The 25,182-nt window shown below is 42.2% G+C and overlaps 1 protein-coding gene across 8 annotated transcripts in view; it reads left to right on the top strand.

The window, feature by feature from the left end:
* gabbr2 (gamma-aminobutyric acid (GABA) B receptor, 2) overlaps nucleotides 1-25,182 on the top strand; it is a 166,813-nt gene that overhangs the window by 93,619 nt on the left and 48,012 nt on the right. For all 8 annotated transcript variants that reach the window (XR_004786858.2, XR_004786857.2, XR_004786856.2 and 5 more), the window contains 10 exons: nucleotides 1,551-1,652; nucleotides 6,051-6,116; nucleotides 6,543-6,731; nucleotides 7,429-7,671; nucleotides 12,770-12,830; nucleotides 17,796-17,876; nucleotides 19,116-19,266; nucleotides 19,575-19,707; nucleotides 21,085-21,192; nucleotides 24,580-24,702. Coding sequence is in view for 4 of the 8 variants with exons in the window: in XM_035620973.2 (XP_035476866.1) it covers nucleotides 1,551-1,652; nucleotides 6,051-6,116; nucleotides 6,543-6,731; nucleotides 7,429-7,671; nucleotides 12,770-12,830; nucleotides 17,796-17,876; nucleotides 19,116-19,266; nucleotides 19,575-19,707; nucleotides 21,085-21,192; nucleotides 24,580-24,702 (1,257 nt within the window). In the remaining 4 variants the exon portion in view is untranslated. The remainder of the gene's footprint in view (nucleotides 1-1,550; nucleotides 1,653-6,050; nucleotides 6,117-6,542; nucleotides 6,732-7,428; nucleotides 7,672-12,769; nucleotides 12,831-17,795; nucleotides 17,877-19,115; nucleotides 19,267-19,574; nucleotides 19,708-21,084; nucleotides 21,193-24,579; nucleotides 24,703-25,182) is intronic.

Raw genomic sequence — 25,182 nt, 5'->3', positions numbered from 1 at the left:
CAGCCACAGGGCATGGCTGGAGGACATGTGAAAAATTTGGCCAAAGAGAGAGGAGGAGATTACGTTGCAGGAAAACCCCATTTTGATCGCTGAGACACAGGCGTAACTGATGATGTTAATAATGGCTGCATTCCATTCGGGGGGTTCTCTGCCAGGGGCCTGGTGTTGTGTACGCTGGAATGCTGGCATGGCTTACTGGAACACCGAAATGGAGCAGAGCCGTCATTAATGGCATTAGTTATACTTGTTGTAATTTCCCTGCTTTAACCAGTCAAAATGTGAAAAAATACATTTTCTAAAATTGTAGTTCAAAAGAGGAAAGGCAGTGGGATGAATCTTAATGTGTTTTTGTTTGTGGGGGGGGGGGGGGGGGGCAGTGTGATAAACAATCACAATGGTGTACCTGCTCTATTCTCTCTCTCCTGTGATCCCATTACCCACTATTCCTCTGAATCGGTACATCGAGGAGTCGTAAAAATGCTGCAGAAACATTTACACGCGTTTAAAGTGTACAGCTGTATTGTTCTTGCATCATTTTGTGAAAATCGAATGCGTCACTGGGACAATCGCACACTAAATATCGTCACTTGGAACGGTCGGTTAAATCGGGATGAAGATAGTTTGTCATGCGTAGCTGCTTTTCTTCTTTAAGGTTGAGAAAGCCTGTGTCTTTACTGCTCTCACTGCCAACTGACTGTTAATATGAACGCATGGTGAATCCATTCTGGGAAAAAACAACAACATACTACTGTTTAGTATGTAATATGAAGTGGTGTTTGGTAAACTGACAGCAGACTATTATGTACATCTAGAGAAGCACACATGATGCGCTTGTTCGTGGAATCCATTGAAGAGTATGTTTTACCCCGATTCTTAAGCTCCTTAATTTTAAGTACAAATATATGTACACACATCACTCATACTTGCTTATGGAGCCTCCTGTTGTTTTAAGGGATGTGATGTTGAGTGTGGAACAGGTTGTGTTTAGGTCTGATTGGTCATTTTGTTTGACTAACTGAAATAATTTCGAATGGCCAATTCTTCCTGCTGTTGGAATGTGGAAGAACAGCCACCTGTTCCCTCTGATACATGCGGTTGCTTGCTGGCTGGTTTTAGCAAAACACAAAAAAGAAAGTTCTGTGGGAAGATGTCACTTACAGTATGGAGATTAACCACCCCCCCCCCCCCCCCCCCCCCCCCCCGCTCCAATCCCATCCTGTAAACCCTCCGAAACTGACCAATAGTGATTACCGGTGCAGTGAGAAGGAAATCATCCCAAGATTCCAAACAACTGCTGACGACTGTTGTAACGTTAAACATCGAGCGACCAACTTAAATCAACAACTGTGAAAATAGCTCAGTTGGTGAGGACTGAGAGAAGAATGGAGCTCAGTCTTTAAGGGTGTGTATTAGGTCGACTGTTCAGTAACAGTCCTGCCGAGAAGCGTGGTGGGGTCGGATGAGCGGAGCAATGAACATCCTACATTGTAAATTATAAACTACTGCTCACTGTGCTTTCTCTTTCTTCCTCCCTTCTCCCACTCTCTCAGGTGAGGAATGACCTGACTAATGAGCTGGAGAAAGCAGACATTCAGATAGCAGATACCGAGAGTTTCTCCAACGACCCCTGTGTCAATGTCAAGAAGCTCAAGGTAAGTGATGCAGCCCGGGCACTTTACAATCCTGTCGGACTCAATTAACACTGGAATCGTCCAAGGTCGGTCCTATTGAGACGATTTTCAAATACACAAAATGACGAAGTTCCCTTCTATTTTTGGTTAGATTCTTTTAGATGATGTGTTTTCCTACTGTTTTGTATAATAGTTGAAGCCATTCAAGGTGGATGGTGGATGAATAATTATCAAAGAATTGTCTCTCACTTTGACTAAGCAGAGCTGAGAAATTCTCATTGAGACAAGTGGAGTCCTAATGAGGACACCGTAATGGCTGAAAGGGGTCTGCGAGGTGACCTCTAATGACCTGCCCTGACGAATGGATGTTTGATGGGAATTTATGTATATGAATACACATACAGTATACATATACAAACTTGATTCCTTATTTCCCTACTGTTCCTTCGTCTCGTCTCAAATGAACATTGTTAGGCCAATACTGAGATATTAGACCTGTACATCTTTACACCTTTTTTTCATCTGGCTTTGACCTTCATTGTCAAAAAGGCTTACGTTATGGGATAAAGAAGAAAAAATTAATTGATTTCAGATGTTAATGAAGTTTAAGGGAGGGGCTTAAATATACGTACTATCTCCAGAGGCAATATAATATGCATTTAGCTTCTTCTACAATGTATATTTTCACTTTGTTACAGTACAGGGAAGATTGTCGACGGAATGATAGGTGTGACACGTGACAGGGCGAGAGAAGAGTTGCTGGACGAGAGGAGCATGGTGAAGGATTAAGAAAATAAAAGCGCCGGTTTGTGGGTAAAAGATGTGACGTACTCAACATAGGGATGACGAGAGGGAGAGGGGAACAGGCAAGGAGCAGGAAGATAAGCTGTTTTTCCTCAAATGTATGTCTAACTCTGCTTGTTGAGGGCTGACATTTTAAGCTGACGCCATCCTTCCTTGATCAACTCTAAATATGCAAATCACTGCATCGCCTCAGAAGCTTTTCAGTGTTTGGATGGGGTGTAGGTGGGGGGCTATGAGACCCTAATGGTCGGTTTCCCGCTCACCCCACAACAGCAGGTCACTGTCTTTCCCCAACAGCTACGAAATATGATGAGGTAGAAGGTGACATATTTTCTTTGTTAAGGCGGGTCTTTTTTTGATACATTATTGTGTGTGTGTGTGTGTGTGTGTGTGTGTGTGTGTGTGTGTGTGTGTGTGTGTGTGTGTGTGTGTGTGTGTGTGTGTGTGTGTGTGTGTGTGTGTGTGTGTGTGTGTGTGTGTGTGTGTGTGTGTGTGTGTGTGTGTGTGTGTGTGTGTGTGTGTGTGTATTTCTGTCATATTCCTGCAGGAATATTCAAACTACAGGCACACATCGCTTCTGCAGGATGTGCAAGCAGTCCTTCTTTTCCCCTTTCTTCCTTAAAAAAAAATTCCAAAGTGATAATCATCTCTTGTTCTCTGTTCCCTATTTAATGCTGGACAGGCTGACAAAATATCACCAGAAAAAAAGAGAAGATTACACTGCCATCCACAGACACACACATAAACAAACATACACTCACACACTTCCCTCCTTTAAGTCTCAATCAAAATTAGCCTTTTTTAGTTTGTACATAAAATAACAATGCTAGCAGACAGACTGACAGTTTTGAGGGAACTTGCATTCAATGGACGACCACACGAGGAACAAATAAATAAATTAAAAATCTAAATCAAGACCAGAGCGCTTTATTATTTATCATAACTTCATTATTTATTGTACTTTCAGAACTCTTGCCTCTCAAATATGATGTAGCAGGGGATGGTCTGTTGCTCTTAAGATATTTTCCACCTCCCTAATACAACACAAGTCTGCTGTCAGTTGTTTTGTATAATTTGACATAGAAACCATTTGGTTCCTAATATAACCGTTGATAAGATTTCTTTATCAATGCACCACTCAACCAATACGTCAGTGCATCACTAGTATTAATCTGAGCACAAGTAATATATATCCACATTATCTCTCCTATAACTCTACAATAGCTACTCTGTATTGCCTAGGATATGACAACAAACTGTATAACCAATAACAATTAGTATAGAATAACTACGTATGTTAAACTGTCTTGCGGTGCAACTCAAGACAAATGGCTTGCATTGATGTTGTAATTATACGTTTGTCAATTTCATATTGATAGTATCGTCAGCACAGTGGGGACCATATTAGTTTTCGGGCTTTCTTTTCAAACTAATGCAACATCTCCGCTGGTCTAAATCCCCAAATAGCTCCAAGTTGAAGCAAGATTCACTCCATGCTAAATACCTGGTCACACGTTTTTCAAGTTACTTCTCCTCTAATGGGAGTTTTGTGACGAGTTTGGGAAAGCTTGCATGTTTTGGCCATAGACTGAATATAAACATGAACGTGGTTACCAGGTCCTGAAAGTGAAGCCAACGTGGAATTGCCTAAAACCTGTGTTCTCTCGAATAACCAGGAGAGGGCGACTCCAATGTTTTGTTTATTTTAAACAAGATGGCGCTGGCCTTAATGCCAACTTGAGGCTTCAGAACTGCCGTTCACAAACCAATGGTTGACGTCGTGGTGGGTTGCCACTTGTTCTTTGGCGCATGCTGACATTATTCTATTGATTTTCATTTTGAAAGCATCAGCCTGTTGAAGTAATTGTGTGATTTGTGGTCATAACAGTGTGTATGGAATTTATTGGTCAATTTGTGATCAAATGAAAAACATACACGTGTCCTGCATGCCATTCGCTGCACTGTAATCAGCACAAACAGATGGGGGAAAGGTTTTAGTGGGTAGAAGTAATACATCGTCCAGTCTGCAAATCACATCTCCCACAAGCTCATAAAAGACCATCATTAGTAAAGTGTTTTTGTGCATGTCTGTGTGTGTGTGTTTGTGTGGGTGTGTGAGCTTAATAAGCCTTAACAGTGCAGATTGGATTCATGAGGTCCAATATTACCAAAACCATTATCACATATAAATCACCATGATAAAGTTAAAACAAGCAGTGAACGCTGCCTTTGACACTACCGTCTTTGAGAACAATATCAGTTACAGTTTATTTAAAAGCTCGAGCAACGAAGGAAGGAAATCTGGGTCCCTGTAGTTTGCGGTCTGTCAACAAATGTACAAAACACTTTGCGCATCCCCCTGCTCACAACTACGCAGTCTTTTCATGTTGTTGCTTGGCAGGCCAGAATTTATACTGAGGCTACGGTCCTTGGCCATAACTGGAGTCATTTGGGTTAAGTGCCTTTCCTCCAGGGAAGAGCAGTGTTATTGAGTAGCCACTGGCACGCACGCACGCGCACACACACACACACACAGGCACGCACACACACAGGCACGCACGCACACACACACACACACACACACACACACACACACAGGCACGCACACACACACACAGACACACACACACACACACACACACACATTTGGAGTTGTTACCTGTCCGTCTTGCTTACCTACACATGTAAGAAAACATCTGTGTGCATGTGAATGCGTGCGTGTATCCAAGAGCCCCTTTATACCGTAGATGGTTTGTGATTAAAGTCGACTAGTGCTGCTGAAGACTTTGAGTCTGTCCGTCCATCTGTACACCAGTGTGCACAAGTGTATATGCATTTGAGTTTTGAGTGTTTGTGATCATCTGCTTGCGTGCGGTTGTGTGTGTTTGGAGGCCTGTGCTTGTGTTTTTTTTCCTTGACATATGCATTTGCTTACTAATTGACAGACTGTTGGCCCCAGAGCCTGATCTTTTTTCCCCCTACCATGAAACATGCTGCTCCTCCACCCTGGCAATCTGAATTATTTACCGAGTCAATCACCGGGACCATGTGCTCTAGAATCGCCATGTAAATTTTTGCTCTCCAGCTTCGTTGGCAAAGGAAGGCAATTCTGCCCGCTGACACTAATGTCTCTGTTCCTATCGATCGACACTCTGCGACTTGATGTCGCCTTGGTCTCCCAGCCACTGTTTTTCATTATACTCCGCAGCAGCTGATGAATGATGAAAAATACAGTCCACATAAGTTTTTTTTATTCTCTGTACATTTGTAAATAAAGGGTAATGTCACAGAATGATGCGCGTAAGCATTACAGACATGGAAACTCTCTCTTTCTTCCTAATGGCTGTATTGAACGAAGTGCAGTTCCATGGTAAAGAGCAGAGGACTTCCATCAATAGAAATGTATAGCATTTATTGCAACATTACTTTAAAGCCATGGGGTCACAAAATCACAATAAAAAGCTCCACATAGTGTATATAAGAATTCTATTTCACATCATAGACATTTTGCACTGTAGAGGTACCTTACATTATAGCAACATTTTGTTTGTGTTATGCTATAGAATGTGCATTAGGTCACAATGTCTTATTCTTTCTTTTCTTTCTTTTTTCCAGGATAATGATGTGAGAATCATCATTGGCCAGTTTGATGAGAACCTGGCCTCTAAAGTCTTCTGCTGTGTAAGTCCTCAGCCTACAATTACAACCAACTTTTATGTATCAACTCTGCCAATGCTGTCCATAAGTGTATTGCCAGTTTTTACCGCTTTTTTTTTGAAATGCAATTGGTGCATTGCTGCCATGACACAAAATTGGAACACGATGTGATTCGTCTCACGGGAATGCTGTGGATATGCAACAGTTTAATATGTCCAAAGTGATGGAGACTGATCTTGCCAAGATATAATTAGGCCTCACTAAATTTCTCACTCAACTGTTTACGCTTCGCATAATTTAGACTTTAGATGGTTCGCTCTCACTTTAAGAAACAAGAGTAATTTTCCCAGATTATTCCTCGCTAGATCCAAACTATCAAGAAAGACGGCACATCAATTCAAATCTCTCTAATTGCCTCAACCCTCCATTTCTTCTGCCTCTCCCTCTCAGGCGTATAACTTGAACATGTTTGGCAGTAAATACCAGTGGATTATCCCCGGTTGGTACCAGGGCAACTGGTGGGAGCAGGCCAACTCCACCAACTGCACCACCAAGAAGCTGCTTACAGCCATGGAGGGATACATCAGTGTGGACTTTGAACCGCTCAGCGCTCGGCAAATCAAGGGCATCTCCGACAGGGTGAGTGTCACGGGTGTGCATTTTATTAATATGTAATATAATCAACATTAAATTAAAATAGGCACAAACAGCTCACATAACACCGTGGTGTTTTATTAAAGACTGTTTGGTCACCAGATGTTGTTGAATTATAGTATTAGTTGAATTTATGTTATACAACAACCTGAGGTAGATAAAGTAAGTACTGTGAAGTATTTTGGTTCATTTTGTCTGAAGGTGTTTATTTCTTAACGAAACTATGGTTTTGTTTTTTTAGACCAGGGTTTTTGTACTAATTCATTCGTTTTCCTTTGACTGTAACTGTGACTGTACCTTTGGCTGCAACCTGCAGAGCGCCTGTGATTGTTATTTAAGAGCATCTGTTGAAAGTCATCCTGTGTTTGTTTTTAGAAATATCTCTGGACACAGGAGAGAACTTAATCTTAAAACAAAAGACATCTTAGATGCTTGTTTCGAACCAAAGATTTGATTCAGAATCAATGGTAGGGGTTTGTCTGTGTTTTCGTCCTGCACTACCAGTAGGTGCATTGATCCCAAAACAGCTTATTTCCAGAATCTCTAATTGTGTGGAAAATAATCCCTTCTCCTTTGACCAGATAATAATGTATTTGAAATAACATTATTATTGTTGTTCTTGAAAAAGAACATATAGTCCGAAGCTCTCGACTTGATTTCCTTGCTTCTATCTTTCTTCCAGACCCCTAAGGAGTACGAGAGGGAATACAGCCGAGAGCTTCAACAAAAAGGTGTGGAGGCCAGTAAGTTTCACGGCTTTGCCTACGATGGGATCTGGGTCATTGCGAAAACCTTGACTCGAGTGATGGAATTGCTCCGGATAAAACAACGGCAGAACAGCTACCACAACTTCACTGTTGATGACCGCGAAGTGGGAAAGATGGTGCTGGACGTCATGAACGAGACCAACTTCTACGGTGTCACGGTAAGATACAGAGCAGATCCCCTTGTTTTTGTCAAACACGAATATTAGAAATGTGACACAGAGAGATAGCCGGTTGACTTGTGGGAAACTAAATTGGATTTCATTTACCTCATTCAGTTTAATACTGCACTATTGTTTATCAGAGCACCATTGTCTACATTTGGACGTCATATATAACCACAAGGATCATCTTCAGACACTTATACTGTATATTGTACATTTACATGTGCATACAGGCACAATATTTCTTAGGCATGTTGATGAGGCACATACAGTGAGCGAGAGGGTGAAAGGCATTCACAGGTACACTACATATATACAGACAACGGTTTAAAGTTACACAGTCAAAACACTGGTTGGGGCTGATGAATGAGTATCTTTTTGGAGTAATTCAAATGTGCTGCTGTTAGTGTTTATGCTTAACTGTCTGGTGAAGCGTGAACTATGTTTGTATGGAGTGGGCGAATTTCTAAAAGACACATAGAGGCATTAATTATTACTCTGAAAGGGTGGAAGCATGTGTTGAGAAAGAGGAGCTCAGCCAGCCTGGTCTCTGTATGAAGCCTGAAGTGATTGGGATCATTTGGTGCTGCCAACTGACTCCAATGCATTCAGGATTGATCCTGTTGGCTGTGCTAGCTACGAGCTGTGTGCGTGTGCGCGCGTGTGTGTGTGTGTGTGTGTGTGTGTGCGCGTGTGTGTTCTCACTCTCACTTCCAATTGAGTTATTAGAGGACGTCTCCTGTTCCCCTCTAAAAGCCACTCCATTTTTACTCCACTCTGCTCCTATCCTTGACTATCAGTAAGCATGCATCGCCCGAAAGTACAGAGGAATATTATTACCCATATTATACCCTATACAGAACTGTGTTTACAAATAAATTGCCTATAAACAATGCAACTGCGCATAAAACAAAGGAGGGGCTGTACTCAAAATTACAGTGGAGCAGTCAAACGATACCACTGATTGTATTTTGCTTATTTACCAAATGTGAAAGGCTGCGAAAATAAAGTCAGGGTGGGACACAAGAGAGAGGCAGTGAGATAGAGTTACAGATCCATCGACTGCACAGATGTCAGCAGAATGAGTAAAGAAAGAGAGGGAGAGAAAATAGCCTTGAAAAAAATCAGCACAGGCTACTGCCTTGAAATGCCGTGAGACCCTTTGGGAGGCCAATGCCCCTGATGGTGTACTGTAAGTGTGTTGCAGTGCAATACCAAATCCTTTGGGTCCTCAATCCGCATCCCTTTACTCTCACCTCCCTCAGCACAGACCCACTCACGGATGCGGAGCAGGACAGGGCTGACATTGAGACTTTCCTCAGAATTCCAGGGAGGCAAAGCAGCGCAGCAATATTGATATTGATGGCCATGTAACTATTCATTCTTTATTTTAATCTAGGCACACATAAGATAATCAAGCTCTCCTAGACTTTTTGAAGCGGCTTGAATAGACTAGCAATCTTATTGCCCCCTTTCAATCTGTATTGACTCATATTGGTCCGACATCAGTGGTGGTGGAACAAGGACTCAAATCCTTTAGTGTGGGATACCACAGTAAAAATAATTTCTCAAAACGGCTCAAAAACTTTATAATTAAAAACAAGTATTTGCCCTAATCATCAATCATGTAAAAGTGCTCCTTTTCATTTTAGTGTGTTCCCTCTGAATGTAGTTGGAAAAGTAGAAAATGAATCTTAAGTACTTAAATGAGATGGTGTTACACTGCACTTAAGTATATTTCTTAAATATACTTTCGATCTCAAGGAGCCATCATCGTCCCGACGTTGAGTGAAGTGCATTCAAAATGTTCAAGCATCTATTACAATCTGTTACAATATGATTGTTTAGTTTTACGTAACAACGTGAAATTTCAAGACTAAGTGTGCAAAAAAATTATTGATGGGAAATGGAAATAAGTAATGTGGACATTTTCGGAATAGCTACAGTCAATCTGTATGCTGCACGCAGGCAAAAACATAAGATTGTTTAACCAGCTAAATCTTTTTATAAAGGTTCCCCCCCCTTTTTGAGAACCACAATCCTCAGAAGAAAAAAAAAAACAAAAAACGTCTGAGCAAATATATTGTGCATGTGGTAAACAAATATGTTGTTTGAAGACAACTCCATTGCAGTATAATTAAATGCATCTCTGTACCAAATGATTTGACATCAGCCTACTATTATAGCTGTTCTTTTAAGGGATTAAATGAAATGAGATCAGAAGCGTTCCCTTATGCAGGACACACGGAGCACATAGGGAATCCACCCACACATGAGGAACAAAGACACAGTACGGCAGTTTCCCTTCCACACTGCACACATCTTTCATGCTATTTTTAGAAGTCAGATTTCAAAAGCGGCTATTACGCAGTTTGCTTGCTTTGCTTTCGAACTGCAATAACTTCTACTGGGCTTCCAATGAAATGAATCCCCGTACAAGCACCGGGGAAACGGCAAATTCCGGCTGTTTAGCGTCGGCTTGACTGTTCAGTGTGCACGTGAGCCTGATCGCTCTGGATTCAGGAACATACCCTGGGTTGCCTGCCCCGTGTCCTTTCTGATGTCACGATTCGATGCGTCGTGTGTGCCGTGCACGCGCGCTCACGTTTTGTGGGATCGCACCGATTCTGTTCTCTGCTCATCTGAGTCCAGCTGAATCAGTGGCGGAGGCAGCTGTAGCAACAGGAGAGTGATCATCGAGGGCTCCACACTATTGATCCGACTGCTGTCAGGACTACAGACATTAGCTTGGGAGGGACTTGGAGGGTGCAGATAGCTGCTACAACCGCAGGATGATGTATAACAGAATCCATCTGGGGGGGTTGGGGGGTTGGATGGGAAGAGACACAACGGGTAGTGATTGTGGGCGTGATAAGTGTGTTTCCGGTTTATTTCACTCTTGTTTTATCTGTGGTAAGTGGGCACTATCAGTATCTTTCTGGGTAATGGAGAGTTGCACAGCCTTGGGCTCGGCCGTCATCTCAAACAGACTTACTGAGGCGAGACACAGGGGTTGATGTGTATGTATTGTGGGAACACATGTGTATGTGGGCTCGTCACAGTTCCACTCACGTCCACTGTGTTTCTATCTCAAACCCTGAAAACCCAGAGGATGTAACGCCTGCAGCCCCACAGAGCGACATCTCATTTGACCCCAGCACCCTTGTCACTGACAGTATTCTCACCTCCACAGAAAAAAAGGGATACCTGGCTGCCTCTCCCGTCTCACCTCACAAAGATGTATTCACACAAACACACACACCCCACACACATGTTCATGCCTCGACTCAGCGATGGCTCCATCAGCCACTTTCGGTCAACAGAGGTTAATCTAATCTTTGTAGCAGAGACATTTATTTCTAATTAAGAATGTCAGAGTCGGTGCCTCTGCATATGCCTGATCTACTTGGCATGTCCTGAAAACTGTGTTTACACTTGAGAGGACAAATTGGGGGCTGTTAAGATATCTACACGCCTTTTCGATAAGGTTTGCAATAGCACCGCTTTTGCTGATGTGAAAGGTAATGATGGTGGCAATGCTAATGCACAGAAAGAGCACAGCGGTGCAGCTACTCTAGAAAACTGGATACATATACTCACGGTCAAGTTCCCTTATTTTCAACTCACATTTTTTGACCCTGTTCACACACACACACACACATCGTTATCTGAATGCAGTGCCTAATGAGCTGACCCGGGATGCACTGCATTGTCCCTACTTACACTCGAGGCATAATTGCACAGCATATTGCAGGAGAGAACTTGTTAGGGTTCACAAGTCAGATTGACACTGTAGAGCAGTAGCAGAGGACTCGTTATACATACGTAACACGCCAACATCGGAGAAGGTACTCGGGGAGTAGCTCACACATACACCGTCAGGGACACATGTATGTACGAAATAGTGGTTTGACAACATGTTAAGTGCACAGCACATAGACACCATGCATGCGGACACATCAAAGATGCCACACAAAGACTGGGATTCAAACAGAGGGGTGGGATCCTGCTCTGCTACTTCAAAGCTTGCCATCTTTTTGAGGCAAAATTTGCTCTGCAGCTCCCTTTCGTGTATTTCCCCCTCAAGCTCTCTTTTAATCAGGCAATGCTAATGAAATGAAATTCTATCTGCCTGTCTGTCTGTCTGTCTGTCTGTCTGTCTGTCTGTCTGTGTAGCGATCGTTCAATTGATCTGCCCTCACATGTTTTGTAAGCCAGTCAGGAATATGTATACTCAGTTAAATGTGTAATTAAGGAGCTCTGTATGCAGATGGCGGTTTCAATTAATTGAACAATCTTGGTGGATGAAAAGAGAGAGGGCAACAAGCGACAGAGGGAAGGGGAAAATGGAACTATAGAGAGAAACAATGAGACTACGTGGGAGAAGACAAAGCGTCAGAAGCCAAAATTGATTTGAATATGGCTCACGATGTAGTTGCCGCAAAGTCGAAATTTGCTTTTGTCGACCTAGTCTGCATTTGCCATGACGCTCCCTGGCTTGAAATTGCTTATCTTGTTCCCGTGGAGTTGGAATCAGACTTTCCTTTGTTATTTTTTCTAATCATTTACTGAGGTTGTTTGACTGATAAACACACACCAGAAATCAATATCTCAGACTGAAATGTTATGTAAAATCTCAGAAAGGATCACTGACCGCTGCACACTGCTCATGGCAAAATGTGAGTCACTCTTAAAGAATTGCTAAAGAAATGCTGTAAGTAAGCAAAAGCAGTTAAATCAGACAGCTTTGCTGACCTCATGTTGTTCCAAGGATATTAGCAAATGAATTGGCTGAAAGATAAATTTGTTTACCTCTATAAATAGATCAATTTTTGCCACTTCTAATCAAATGAGATGCAGTGTGCGGGAGCGGAGAATCTGCCCTTTGCCTGCCAATCCTCCAGTATCAGGAAAGTACTGTGCATAAATTTAGTTGGACTAAGCTCCTGTTTTTTATCTAATCACATTCACTTTCCATCTTATGCTGCATCTTCTTTAAGAGAATTGGATGTGTTTAGAACTTAAAATATGTGTGTTTCCAGTGTTATATTCAAGATCCATATAATATATTTCTTTGTGTTCTGCTTCTTTTCAGGGTCAAGTCATGTTCCGGAATGGAGAGAGGATGGGCACAATAAAATTCAACCAGTTTCAAGGTATGTGGGACAGCACTGATACTATACTCCTGAAATGAACCAGTCCTTTTCTCTTACGTGGTACCATTTTAAGGGCTCCCAGCTACATTGCCTGCAAACCTACTTTGCGTCTATTTTGAATGAAGAACACTGTTTTTTTGCATATTGATGTATCTTCTGTGCTCACTTCACTCAGCCCGTCTTACTCACCTCCTGCCATTGGCACATGTTCTCGTCCTGACTAATAAACGCTCACATCTGTGTATAATAAAAACCCACAGTTGTTTCAGAATATTGTGCGGGATTACCACAGTCCTTCGGGGAGCTAATTCCCAATTTTTCTCAAGTCAGAAGGCTGCCATGGTTGATATGGTTACTGGTACCTACAATGGATCCTGACCAAGAGGGCTTAAGAAAAGCTTTAAGCTTAGTCATATTCACAGGAAGGGGGGGCGCTGGAAGATTTCAGACTTATGAAATCAAATTCTTTCCACACACATTTATTTTGAGAACATAAACATTACTCTTTCAGACCATTTATCTACACAGACCTTATGTACAGTATAGGGCTGCATGTTCAATATGTGGCTGTAAGGGTGCAGGTTAGGTGAGTATAAAACCCCAAAATGACAAGCTCCATGGTGTTTTAACCGCCTGTGCTCTGCTCTGCAGTTATAAGATGTATCCATAGATGGTTGAGGTTTGCATTCGAAAACATGCCTCTGTACGCTCTGTCCTCATAGCATGGGGTCAGCCCTATGTTCCCACAGCCCAATGGTCCCACAGCCCTATGTTCCCACATTTCTAAGATTTTTTTTTTCACTGAAAATTAGGACCTATGTTCCCACAGCCCTATGTTCCCACATTTCTAGGACATTTTAAAAATTGGGGTTAGGGCAGGGTTAGGGTTAGGGCTACTGGATAATAGGTTGGTTGTAATTGGCTACCAAATTGGGAGAGACAGGAATAAAATCTGATACAAATTTATGAAAAAGTAAATGTGGGAAAATAGGGCCTAATTTTGGGGAAAAAAACTTAGAAATGTGGGAACTGTGGGAACATAGGGCCTAATTTTGAAAAGAATCTTAGAAATGTGGGAACTGTGGGAACATAGGGCCTGATTTTGAAAAGAATCTTAGAAATGTGGGAACTGTGGGAACATAGGGCCTGATTTTGAAAAAAATCTTAGGGCTGTGGGAACAAAGGGCCTAATTTTCAGTGAAAAAAAATTCTTATGTGGGAGCATACGGCTGTGGGAACATAGGCATGCTCCCCATAGCATCATGCTAAGTTTGTTTTTGAGCCAGCAGGACCTGAACAACCCAGAGATTGCATCTGGATGTAGGGGATTCCCAGCCTCTCTGCTCCTCCGACTGCATGTAGCACACTGCATGGTGCTGTTCAGTCCCGTCTGCCTAACCTTCTAATCTTCCCCACTGCAGAGGGGCTCAATCCCTCTGGCTGCTTACATCACACTCTCAGTGTGTGCGCGCGCGTGTGTGCGTGTGTGCCCGTGCTTGCTTTGTGTCTGAGAGCATAAGAGAGATGGGGGGACAGGGCAGTATGTGTGTGCTCATTCACATGCTGATGTGTCTGTCTACCTCTGCTGGTGACTGTACTATACTAATAATGCTACAGCCCAGGCTCAGCGGGTTTGACAGAATGAGACTACGCATGATTTATAGCACTGTAACTGCTATGTTATGTTTAACTCGGAGAAATCAAATATACTAAGGTGAGTGTGTAATATGATAGAAAGTGTGACATTTTTTTGTTTGCGTTGTTTGAGGAAGAACTAACCAAAAACTAACTAGAAGGTAGTGGGTGAGACAAACGCAATTCCATATTACAAAGAATCTGTACAGGGTACAGTATATACTTCACACCTTGTATCAAAGTTGCAGTAAAATAGAAGAGATCAATGTGATTTTCCAAAAGACCTGATACTTAATTTTCGTTATTGAAGTCGGCCCTCAAGCAACTCTATCCACAACTTTATTGTTATGCAGCTGTGAGTAGCACTTCCCTTCCCTTGTGCATTGTGCATTAAGATTTTCGGGGGGTTGTAATTTTTACACTGTTTAACTGTGAACACGCTGAAGGTTTGAATTCTCTGTAGAATTATGTGGTATGGAAGTGGGACACAGCTACAGCGAGACAGGGCCATCTTTAATGTTTTGGGGCAGTACAAGACCAGCACAGGAGGACCTTGACAGCAGGAGGATCACTAACAGGGAGTGCTGTCGTTAAAAAAAAACAAAAGCTGTGAAATGTGTGATGGGATAACCAAGCAAACATTTTGAATCATAGCCACACATCTCTATTAATTAAATCTCTGTCAGTCTGTCTGTCTTTCCCTTTTCCATAAATCTATTCTCCCAGAAATTGTTGGCCACTATCTCCAACATTTACTTTCCCCTCACCAAATCCTCCCACTATCTTCTTCTTCACATGTCTGGGATGGTGAATTTGTCACCCTGTTGACATGCCAAGAGTCTCAGCTGGTTGCAAAGGCGAGGGGGCACAGCCCCGGTTTGAATATTTCAAAAGGCAGTGATACTTAGCTTTACCCATTCATCTGTCCTCAGTCTTTGAGCCATCATTTTACTCTGTCAGACTTTTATTAATCAGGGACGTCAATGGCTCTTATTCCCACTGTCTTTCGAGGTCTCGATTGCAGTCACAGTCTGTCTGAGTAAAGATTTTGTAATCAATGGAATGGAAAAGGAATTTTTTCTGGGCCGTCTGGCAGTATCTTGAACCTGTTAAAATTTGACCAACAAATCAAAATCACACCAGTAATGACTGTTTTAAGAAATGTGATTGCACGGTCTAAACGTCAGGTTGAGTATTTGTACCCTGCTGCAGCCACCGATATTCCCCGTGGGGGCAGACTGCTGAGATAGAATTTTAGCATCTCAAAGGAGTGCTGATACACAATCCCTTCTGCTGTTTAGATCCTAACAAAGGATGTGGTCAAGGGAAACACAGTCATTGATCGTTCAGCACTGAGAAGTTTGAAAAATACAAATCCGGATTGTGTATGCACATACAATGCACTGTACTGAAATGGTCACTTGTAATCCAACGTTTGCAACATTTGCTGATTCTTTGATCCAAGAACCGGAGAGGAGAACAAGGTGCCCTGTGATGGTGCAAAAGCTTCCATTCATTGTCATTTTCCTATAGTCAAGGACACTGTTCAATGGGAACTAAGAGAGTAATAACAGAGAGAGAGAAGCAGAGAGAGATCTGTGTGTGCTCACAAGAAGAAATTGCAGGTTGTCTGTATAGTGCAAAAAGAATGAAAAAAGAAAAATAATCTGTCCTCTCCTCCCATCCCCCGCTTCTCTTCTCACTGGGTTACACTTTAAGTAAGTAATCGGTATGAGAGAAGAGTGAAGAAGACCCAGGTTTGTTGACAAGGTCATGCCTCATCCAGTATTACACGTGAGAGACACATCGTTGTTTCTAAAATAGAAGACACCAAATCTTGAAATAGCTTCGTTTGAGCAGGCCGGGCTGTACGGCAGCTTGCAATCACTTGACTGTATTTGCAAAATGCTAAAGTCAATGTGCAGTATAGTGCATTAGGATTACTGTATTGCATTTGTTTATCCTTTCCCTGCATTTGAATTCTGAACTACATCTGAGCATTTTTATGTCTTTGGCTGTGATTTGGTTTCTGTGATATCTGCTCTTTGCTTTGCTTTTGGTTGCCTTGATGAAAAACAAAACTGGTAATTAATAACCTACAGAAGACAAAGACTGTTTTCTGGTCATATTAAGCTGCATCTGAAAGTTAGCATTGGAGACTCTGAAGGCAAGGCAATTTTATTTATGTACTGTAGCACCATTCAGACACTAGTGCTCTACAAAGGCATGGGATTACATAAAAGAAATAAGACATTAGATATGTTAAAAAAAGACATTCAAGAGGACATTAAAATTGATTAATACAATCCTATGTAGTGCCTAAAATTCATTGTTATGAATATTTTGTTATATTACTAATGGGTTAGATCTCCCCGTGTAGCTCTGTGCCAGACGGTGCAGCTTAAAGCTGGGCCATTCTTCACTGTGTCCAATTACTGTTTGAATTAGATTTACTTGTTCACTCAAAGTAGCATCTGTTACATTTTCTCCCAAATAAGGATCGCTGGAGCTACATTTTATAAACCCAGCGAGCTGCTTTGTATCTCTGATCCATTATTTAAGCACACCACTGCCGAATTAAGTCGGCTGCCTGAGATATTTCATCAAACTCGCCAGAGGTTGAAGCCAGAAAACTGCAAACCTTGGGTTAACATTCAGCCAGTAGTTGGGCTGTCGGTCTTAGATGTAATTTTTAGCCCCGTGAGAGGTGTGTCTCGAGTGGTGGGAGTGTTGTTCTGTCGCCCTGCTATAGACTGAAGATATCTCAGAATCTGGGCCACAACAAATTCTATAGACATTCATGGTCCTCATGCAACATTACCCAAATGACCTATTTGATCCCCTATAACTTTTCTCGTGCATTTGGCACTTTTGTTTCAAAACACTGGATGGATTGGTTTGTACAGACATTCATGTTCCCAACCCCTTGTGTTCTGTTATGTTGTAAAAAGTTTAGGAATGCCTTAACGTCTTGTCTAGTGCAATCAACAGGTGAAAATTTGAATAGATTTTAGTGGGTGGGACGTTGAATGGGAATGGAATCTGCGGTTGCTAGGGTTGTTGAGATGTTCATTGTCGTATCAAATGAGTAAAAAACTGAAATTAAGTGTCCATAAGGTGACTTTGTGCGCATGTCAGCATGCCGACTTTAGCTATTAACACAGCGCACTGCTTTGTGTCGCAGCAGAGCTGCTGGCATTGCTGTAGCCTGTTAACTTTAAGTGAAACTGTAAAAGCATTCCAGACAGTGACGAAAAATGGGGGTTTGGGTTTAAGTTATTCATATATATTTGTTTTAATATCTACACGTGTGTGTGTTTTATTTAACAGAGGGCCATGAAGTGAAGGTGGGAGAGTACAACGCAATTGCTGATGTGCTGGACCTCATCAACAACTCCGTGAGGTTCAAAGGTATGGAGATACTAGATAAGAGTGTACGTCCCTCCATTTGTGTCACTGTGTGAGCATTGACTGAGATACATAAAACCAGAGACTGTATATAAAATTGGACAGAGTCACTGGCTGCTGACGGTGACGCCAATGCAGACTTGCCTACAACCTGTATTCTCTCGAATGACCAGCAGAGGGCGACTTCACTGGTTGAAAAAAAGAAGTCTATGAGAAAACTATTCTACTTCTCGCTTGATTAGTAATGCCAGGTCCCAAATCAGGGTAAAATATACGGTAACTCACGGATATCGTGTGATTGACAGCTAGTAACATCCAATGGGTGCAATGTGGTCGTGCAGTGGATGAGCTCTCGGTAAGACCCACCCCACAAATATCCAAATATGGTGAATTTCGTTAAAAATGTCCAAAAGGCCAAACTTGTGGCTGTAAAACAGCAGCTCACGAACCAATGGGTGACGTCACAGTGAGCTGACACTTAAAATGTAAACCTCACTGAAGAAGAAACAGGTGCCCAGAGGCATCTAATGTGTGTTTTGGCACATCGACACTCACCAACTCGGCACTCTCATTCACTCGCTCACTTTAACCCAAACCCCTCGCTGTACCACACATAGATACTCAAACACCACCACCACTCAGTGTAGGGGCTCGCCACACTCCTTTACCACTCTAAACTGTCCTCTGTCTGCTAAATTATTTACTGGTCCATTTTTCCCCCCCTCCTGTGTTTGCTTGTGTTTACATACTTTGTAATTTGTTCAATCCCCCTGGGTATTCTCCCATTCACCACCCTTGCTCCACATACAGAAACTCTAGGGCAGTAGCATCTAAAATGCTTGTTTCCACATCCCTGACCACAGTCAGTGGATCCGTGTAAGCTGATGCCATTGCGATCGATTGGCACACAGACAGGATAAAAATGGAGCAAAAGATAAGAAAGTGCAGGGTCTAACCACAATAACTTGACTGCGGTGCTTTAAGATAGGTGCACTCAACTAGGGGAAACTGGCGACTCGGAAAAGAGTCTCAAATAGCTGCATGTCTGCTGCCGTGTCACTGTTTTGTAGTTGAAGAGCGAAAAAAACGTAGTCAACGCGAAGAGAGAAACCTTGCTAGAGAAAGTAAACCACTGTCCAACAGGATAATATCCCATGAAAACGACATTCAGTGTTACATTTTTGAGGCTCACTTAAATGTTGATAGATTTGTCTAAACACAATTAACACACTTTTTTCGTAGGTGTGGAGCCTCCCAAGGATCGTACATTTGTGCGTCTGCAGCGCCGCCACATCAACGTGCCCCTGTACAGCATCCTGTCCACCATCACCATACTGGGCATGTTAATGGCCGGGGCCTTCTTGTTCTTTAACATCAAAAACCGCAACCACAGGTCAGCATATTGTTGAAGCACAGCTTTGAGAGTTGAGGGTGTTAGATGAAGGGAAATGAAGCTATTGAAGGTACGGCACAGTGGGAAAGCAGCTGAGTGGTTGGTATTAAAGAGGGCGGAGAAGAAGGACAGGATGAATCATGGGCGATTGAGCAGTATTGAAATGACAGAATGATGAAGCATGAGAATGATGATTAAACCTTTTCCCATCTGCAGGTACATTATTACTTCACATTTCTTTCTCTATACAAGAATGCCGTATTTTTTGGCTGATGGATATTCTGTTCTAATATTCTGTTCTCCTTCAGACTAATCAAGATGTCCAGCCCTTACATGAACAACCTGATCATCCTTGGAGGCTTGCTCTCCTATGCGTCTATTTTCCTTTTTGGTCTGGATGGAGGTTTTGTCTCTGACAAAGAGTTTGAGACCCTCTGCACTGTGAGTTTCCTGTATACCTTTCACCACAGCATAACAAAGTTGGGGTTGGATACCCATCATATCCAGTTAAATGTGGATGAAATGTTGCTTATTAGCTCATAGGATAGCTTGAGACAATTGAAGTTTAGGGCTACGACCTACTATTACTAATTAGTAATTAATCAGCTGATATTTATTTAATTAAATTTTTTGTTGAATCTGTTTAACTACTTTGTTCATAAAATGTGAATTTTATTCATTGACTAACTGGCTATCATAATAGTTGCCAGTTATTTCTTCTCTTGATCACACGATTAATCAATCAGCAGTCAATCATTTCAGGTAATTTTAGAGCATTTTTCTGAATTCACATATGTAAAATAAGCTAAAATGTGGATAATATTGCAGAAACACTAATCATATGAACTATGTGACAAACTTAAAGTGAAAACGGATTGAGTATCTCTCTCACCGGGCTGCTAGCTAGCCAAAGCACATTAAGCGTCTCCCCCCAGGTAATATTACTGTGTGACTATGTACGTGCTGGATTAATTAAAGAGTTTTGATTACAGTGATAGCTGCTTTCCACTGAGATACTGAGATACCAGCCTCCCAGACACAGACACACACACACACACACACACGCACGCACGCACGCACGCACAACAAGGTAATGTTAGGCAGGGCACGTCTCGAACTGCCACCACCTGGCTGGAGCTCTGCCGCCGAGCCAAAGCAGAGCTTGTCCCTTCAGTCGAGGTTCTACAGCGCAAACACACAGAGGTTGATCCATTCACCATCAATCAATATGTGCTGGGCTCCTTGAGAGTAGAATGCTGTAATTGTATTTTTTTTTTCTTCTTTTGCTGTCCTCCCTTCCCCAGCATTGTGCCCCTGCCTGACTTCATTGCTCTCTATTGCTGTAGAGAGTGTCAGGGGAAGAGGGACACGTGTAAGTTTGTGGCGCAGAAGCTGTTCACGCGCAGATAAACACACAGAAACAGACCTGTGTATCACACAAGCACACACACATTCAAACTCTGTACTGTAGCTATATTAGTATTGTGTCGACTATATTCAACTTCTAAGCTTATAAAACACTTCAGTAGTGTCCTTTGTGCCAAAGCAGCAAGAGGTCTACATTTTGTTTCTCATTAAGATGAAACGCTCTAGGGAGTGTGACAGCTTCCATGGTCCAGGACGTTCTCCCAGAGCTCCACTCTTGGAGATGAAAAAATTAATCTGACAGCTTCTTATTTTTAGAGACGCCTCACAATGATATTTTGAAAGAACTTCTCAAGAAAAATGCAAATGCCCAGTCAGGTCTGATGTTGTTTCAAGCCTTGATCACCAGTTTAGGACTTGACACGATTATGTATGTTCCTGGTCTTCTGACAGGTTCGGACGTGGATTCTCATTGTTGGATACACCACAGCTTTTGGAGCCATGTTCGCCAAGACGTGGAGGGTGCACGCCATCTTCAAAAATGTGAAGATGAAGAAGAAGGTAGGGAAATGTTATATGATGTTTGTTTTTTTTATGTGAGAGGAACCCAGAGTGATTAAAAGATTATTCATGAAGAGTTCCCTTTTACAGATACATTTTTATAGTCAAGTTATGACACTTTTGTTACAAATGCGCTTTAATATTTATTCATTTTTAACAAATTAGAGGCAGCTAAGATTGTGAATGGCCTTTATAGATACATGTGAATCCTACTGGTCAAAACATATTTTCAATTACATCATGTGCATCTGTTTGATAGGAAATCACCAGTTCATATAAAAACATGCATCTGCACTGAATATTGTAGACCCGATTGTGTTCTCCAGGATGCTTCATGTGTCCTTTGAAAGCCCAAGACTGATGTGTGGGTGCTCGTATTCAGACTCACGCTTCCCAACAAACACGCTGAAAGACTGGCATACAAATGGCTTTTTAAAACATCTGACAAAATCTGTTTCACTGGCCTAGTTATATAAAGTGGTGCCAAGTTCACTGAGTGTTGTAACTGTGCTCGGCCTTTTTGTATTTATAGATTTTGCTCTCCCCCTCGCTTTGTCTCTCTCCCTCTCACCCTCTTGCATATTATATTGGAGGAAGTGTGGGTGGCCTACCAGAGAGAGAGAGAGAAAGAGAGAGAGCCGGAAGAGAGAGAGAGGAAAGAGGGATGGATCAAAGAGTTGGAGAGGTTGGAGGGATGAAGGGAAGTAGTGGCAAAAGGGAGGAAGACAAGGCAGGGCGGATAAAAGGAACAAGACAAACAATATCGCCCAAGTGGCAATGAAAGTAGGTTGCATGCTGAAAAAAAAAGGGCAACGCTGGGAAAAAGGAGGGCAAAAGATAGATGGTCAGGGCAACACAAGATCTCCAAATTTAAGAGACTTTACACAGCCTTTCATATATTTTTTTTAAATTCATGGTCTTTTCCAGACTAATCATTTGAGGACAGTTAGTTTGCCCTGACCCTTCACGGCCAATTATCTCTGCCCTCCCTCTCTCCCTTGCAAACAGAGACAAAACACATGTTTTGTAGTACTTTTGCCTCTAAACCTCAAGATGCATTGACTTAGGGCCTGGGTCTGTGTACAGGACGCACACACACACACACACAAACACACACACACACACACACACACACACACACACACACACACACACACACCAGACACTCCAGACACATCACACTTCCTCCACACTGAATGAGTGCAGGTGCTTTGGCTTCAGGAGAGTGATAGCTGCTGTTGGTTCCTTGAAATCTCTGCCAGCTGCTCTCAGGGGAGGGACAGCTCAAGTGTTAGCCATATTTTCTTCAAACAGTCGGTGTGGAAGTGCATCCCTCACTCCTTCCGCCAAACCTTCCCTCCATCTTTTTTTTTTCACAGTGCGAGCGCACAAATTGTAAATTCTTGGTTTGTTGGTGGGCTGCAGCCGGCACTCCTTCACTCCTTAAAGAGCTCAGTGCCAGAGACAGCTTCAGGGGGAGGACTGTCAATCATTGTCCTCCTTCTCCACATACACACAAAAACAAACCAACGACATGGATAAACATACAGACTTATAAAAAATAAGAACTGTACCAAACAACCCCTCACGCCCATGGCCCCTGTGGCAGTTCCTGGTGACATATTACTGAATACTGGTTTACAGTTTTTTAAGATAATATTTATGTCTGTTAGCATGAAAGTTTGTTTTTCATCTTCAAAACAGTAGTTTGACAGAAATAAAATCACAGCTTCATGTTCAGCAGGTTGACTTTTCTTAGAAATGAAGAGCATAGAGACATATTCGTGTCTATATTTCCCTTTAATCACGTCAGGTCCAATTGTACATCCAATTCTTTCAACAAAAAGAAAATCATTTGGTCATTTTTTCTCAATCAAATTCAACAAACAAAGACATTAGAACCAACTGATATTGTCTGAAAGCCTATTTTACCGGGGGGAAAGAAAATAGTAGATTTCACCTCAGGTAATATAGAGTCATTACATTGTTTGTCTCGCAGATTCAGTTGGCAGAATAACATAGCAGCTGAGCAGATGGCGGGAGAGCATAGAGCTGTTCCTTTTTTGTAATTTTCACTGAAATATCACACATCTTAAATATCATTGTTACAACTGTTGCTGGAGCATAGATTATTTGTTTCATCAGCCAGATTTTTTCGAATGTATTTCATTATTTTTTTAAATTATTTTCCATCTTGGCATCAAAGTTTATTTTTCCAATGGTTTTGAGGAAGCTATTTGCCATTTGACCTGCTTTTCTTCTTATCAATGGCCCTGAAGCATAGCGATATCACCACAAGAAATGTGTCTCTCCTTGCCTTGCCAATATTTGTTCAATGTCAACACCATCAACCACAGCAGATTAAAAAAAACAAAAAAAACAATCCACTAATGCATCTCATCCGGAGCCCACAGGTGGATGAAGAGTGTCAGACCACGGTGCTGCATTTGGGTGATGTGATCCTTTCCAAACACAGCCCTGCTTGTGTTCCCTGACCTTTCCTCTGATCTGCGGGTTCCAGACAGTCAAACACTATTATAAATAAAGATCACAAACAGGTCATGGCTTTCATCCTTCTAAAGTTCATGGTACAAAAGAGGAGCTTCAGTGGCTGACAGCATTAGCTCTTGATGGGTAGAATTATTTTTTTTCACACATTCTCTGGCCACAAGGTAACAAATCCATTACTTGTTGGTGGCATAGTTTTGACAGAACTGAATGTCCACCAGTGGTTCTGAGTCCTGGGACATGACAGTGTCAGTATTGAATTCTGAACCAGGTCTTGGACTCACAGTTTGGCCTGTTTCCTATTCTGGTAGGTGGTTCATTTGCAGCTAAATTCATTGCAATCAGTCCCTGATTGGATGTTAGAGTGAATCCAGCAGGGGATCCGGGCCCTACAGTAGGGTGAAAATCACTTGGTTCACATCATTACAGTTGGCAATAAGAAATGTTGTTTGAAATGGCTCTAACGACAAACACAAGCTGCTTTCAGACACGCACTGAAGTCCGGACATTTTTACCGAAATCTTCCAGAGGGGCTGTATGTGAGGAGGTAAATGTCCGCAAATGTTGCTCATTTTCAGGAACTTTTCTTGCCAGCCTCCAAGTGAGAATAAAGCAGGAAAATCCCAGGAAAATTCTCAGTAGACGTGTTGGTGAACAAAAACACTGCTTTCCACAACGGAATTATTGTCATGTCCTGCCTCCTGCATGCCCTCCCCAGACCGAATTTTCAGAAATCTTTCACGTGTCTGACAACCTCCTGCTGTGTTCGTCATATGTGACGCCAGATGTCTATAAAAAAATGTTTATACTGTAACATACCATTAGCAGGCGTGGGCTATTGGGCTAATACAAGCCTTTCATCTTCTTTTCTCCCTCCAGATCATTAAGGACCAGAAGTTGTTGATTATTGTTGGCGGGATGCTGCTAATCGACTTATGCATCCTAATTTGCTGGCAGATTGTGGATCCGCTTAAGAGGACTGTGGAAGAATACAGCTTGGAGGTCAGTGTGCATTTGTATCTAAACTTGCGCTTAATTGTGTTTTTTTAATGTTGGTGTAACACGATGTGCCTCAGCTGAAAGAATCTTGTTGACGCAGATTCTTGCACAAAAAAAAAAAATGCTGGATTAGGAGTTTGGGCAAACAAAATGTCCGCCTTGGGCTGTAGCGCGAGCCTCTTTGTTGTGCTTGTTATTTTTGGGTCAGGATGTGAGCCATTGCTGCCTCCTGTGCTCATCCCATGGCCGGACATTTGCCAGCTTGGATGTGAGACTTTGGCGGGGCCTGTTGGAAAAGAGGCCCTTGGCACCACTTTCGCCTCGCAGGAGAGGTGGCGTGGCGTAGAGTAGAAATGAACTCTGCTTTGCTGCAATTGGTTAGAGAAGACTCAGATTTTCTAAGATTGGTACAGGATTAGCCTAACGTGGTATCCAACTGGCTAATATGAACATTCTTGTTGCTTTGGTTTTCAGTGAGACATG

Source organism: Scophthalmus maximus, chromosome 22, assembly GCF_022379125.1.
Source record: "Scophthalmus maximus strain ysfricsl-2021 chromosome 22, ASM2237912v1, whole genome shotgun sequence".
Classification (NCBI taxonomy): Eukaryota; Metazoa; Chordata; class Actinopteri; order Pleuronectiformes; family Scophthalmidae; genus Scophthalmus; species Scophthalmus maximus.
Note: the sequence above shows the minus strand (reverse complement) of the source record. Positions and strands in the feature narration are given on the sequence as shown.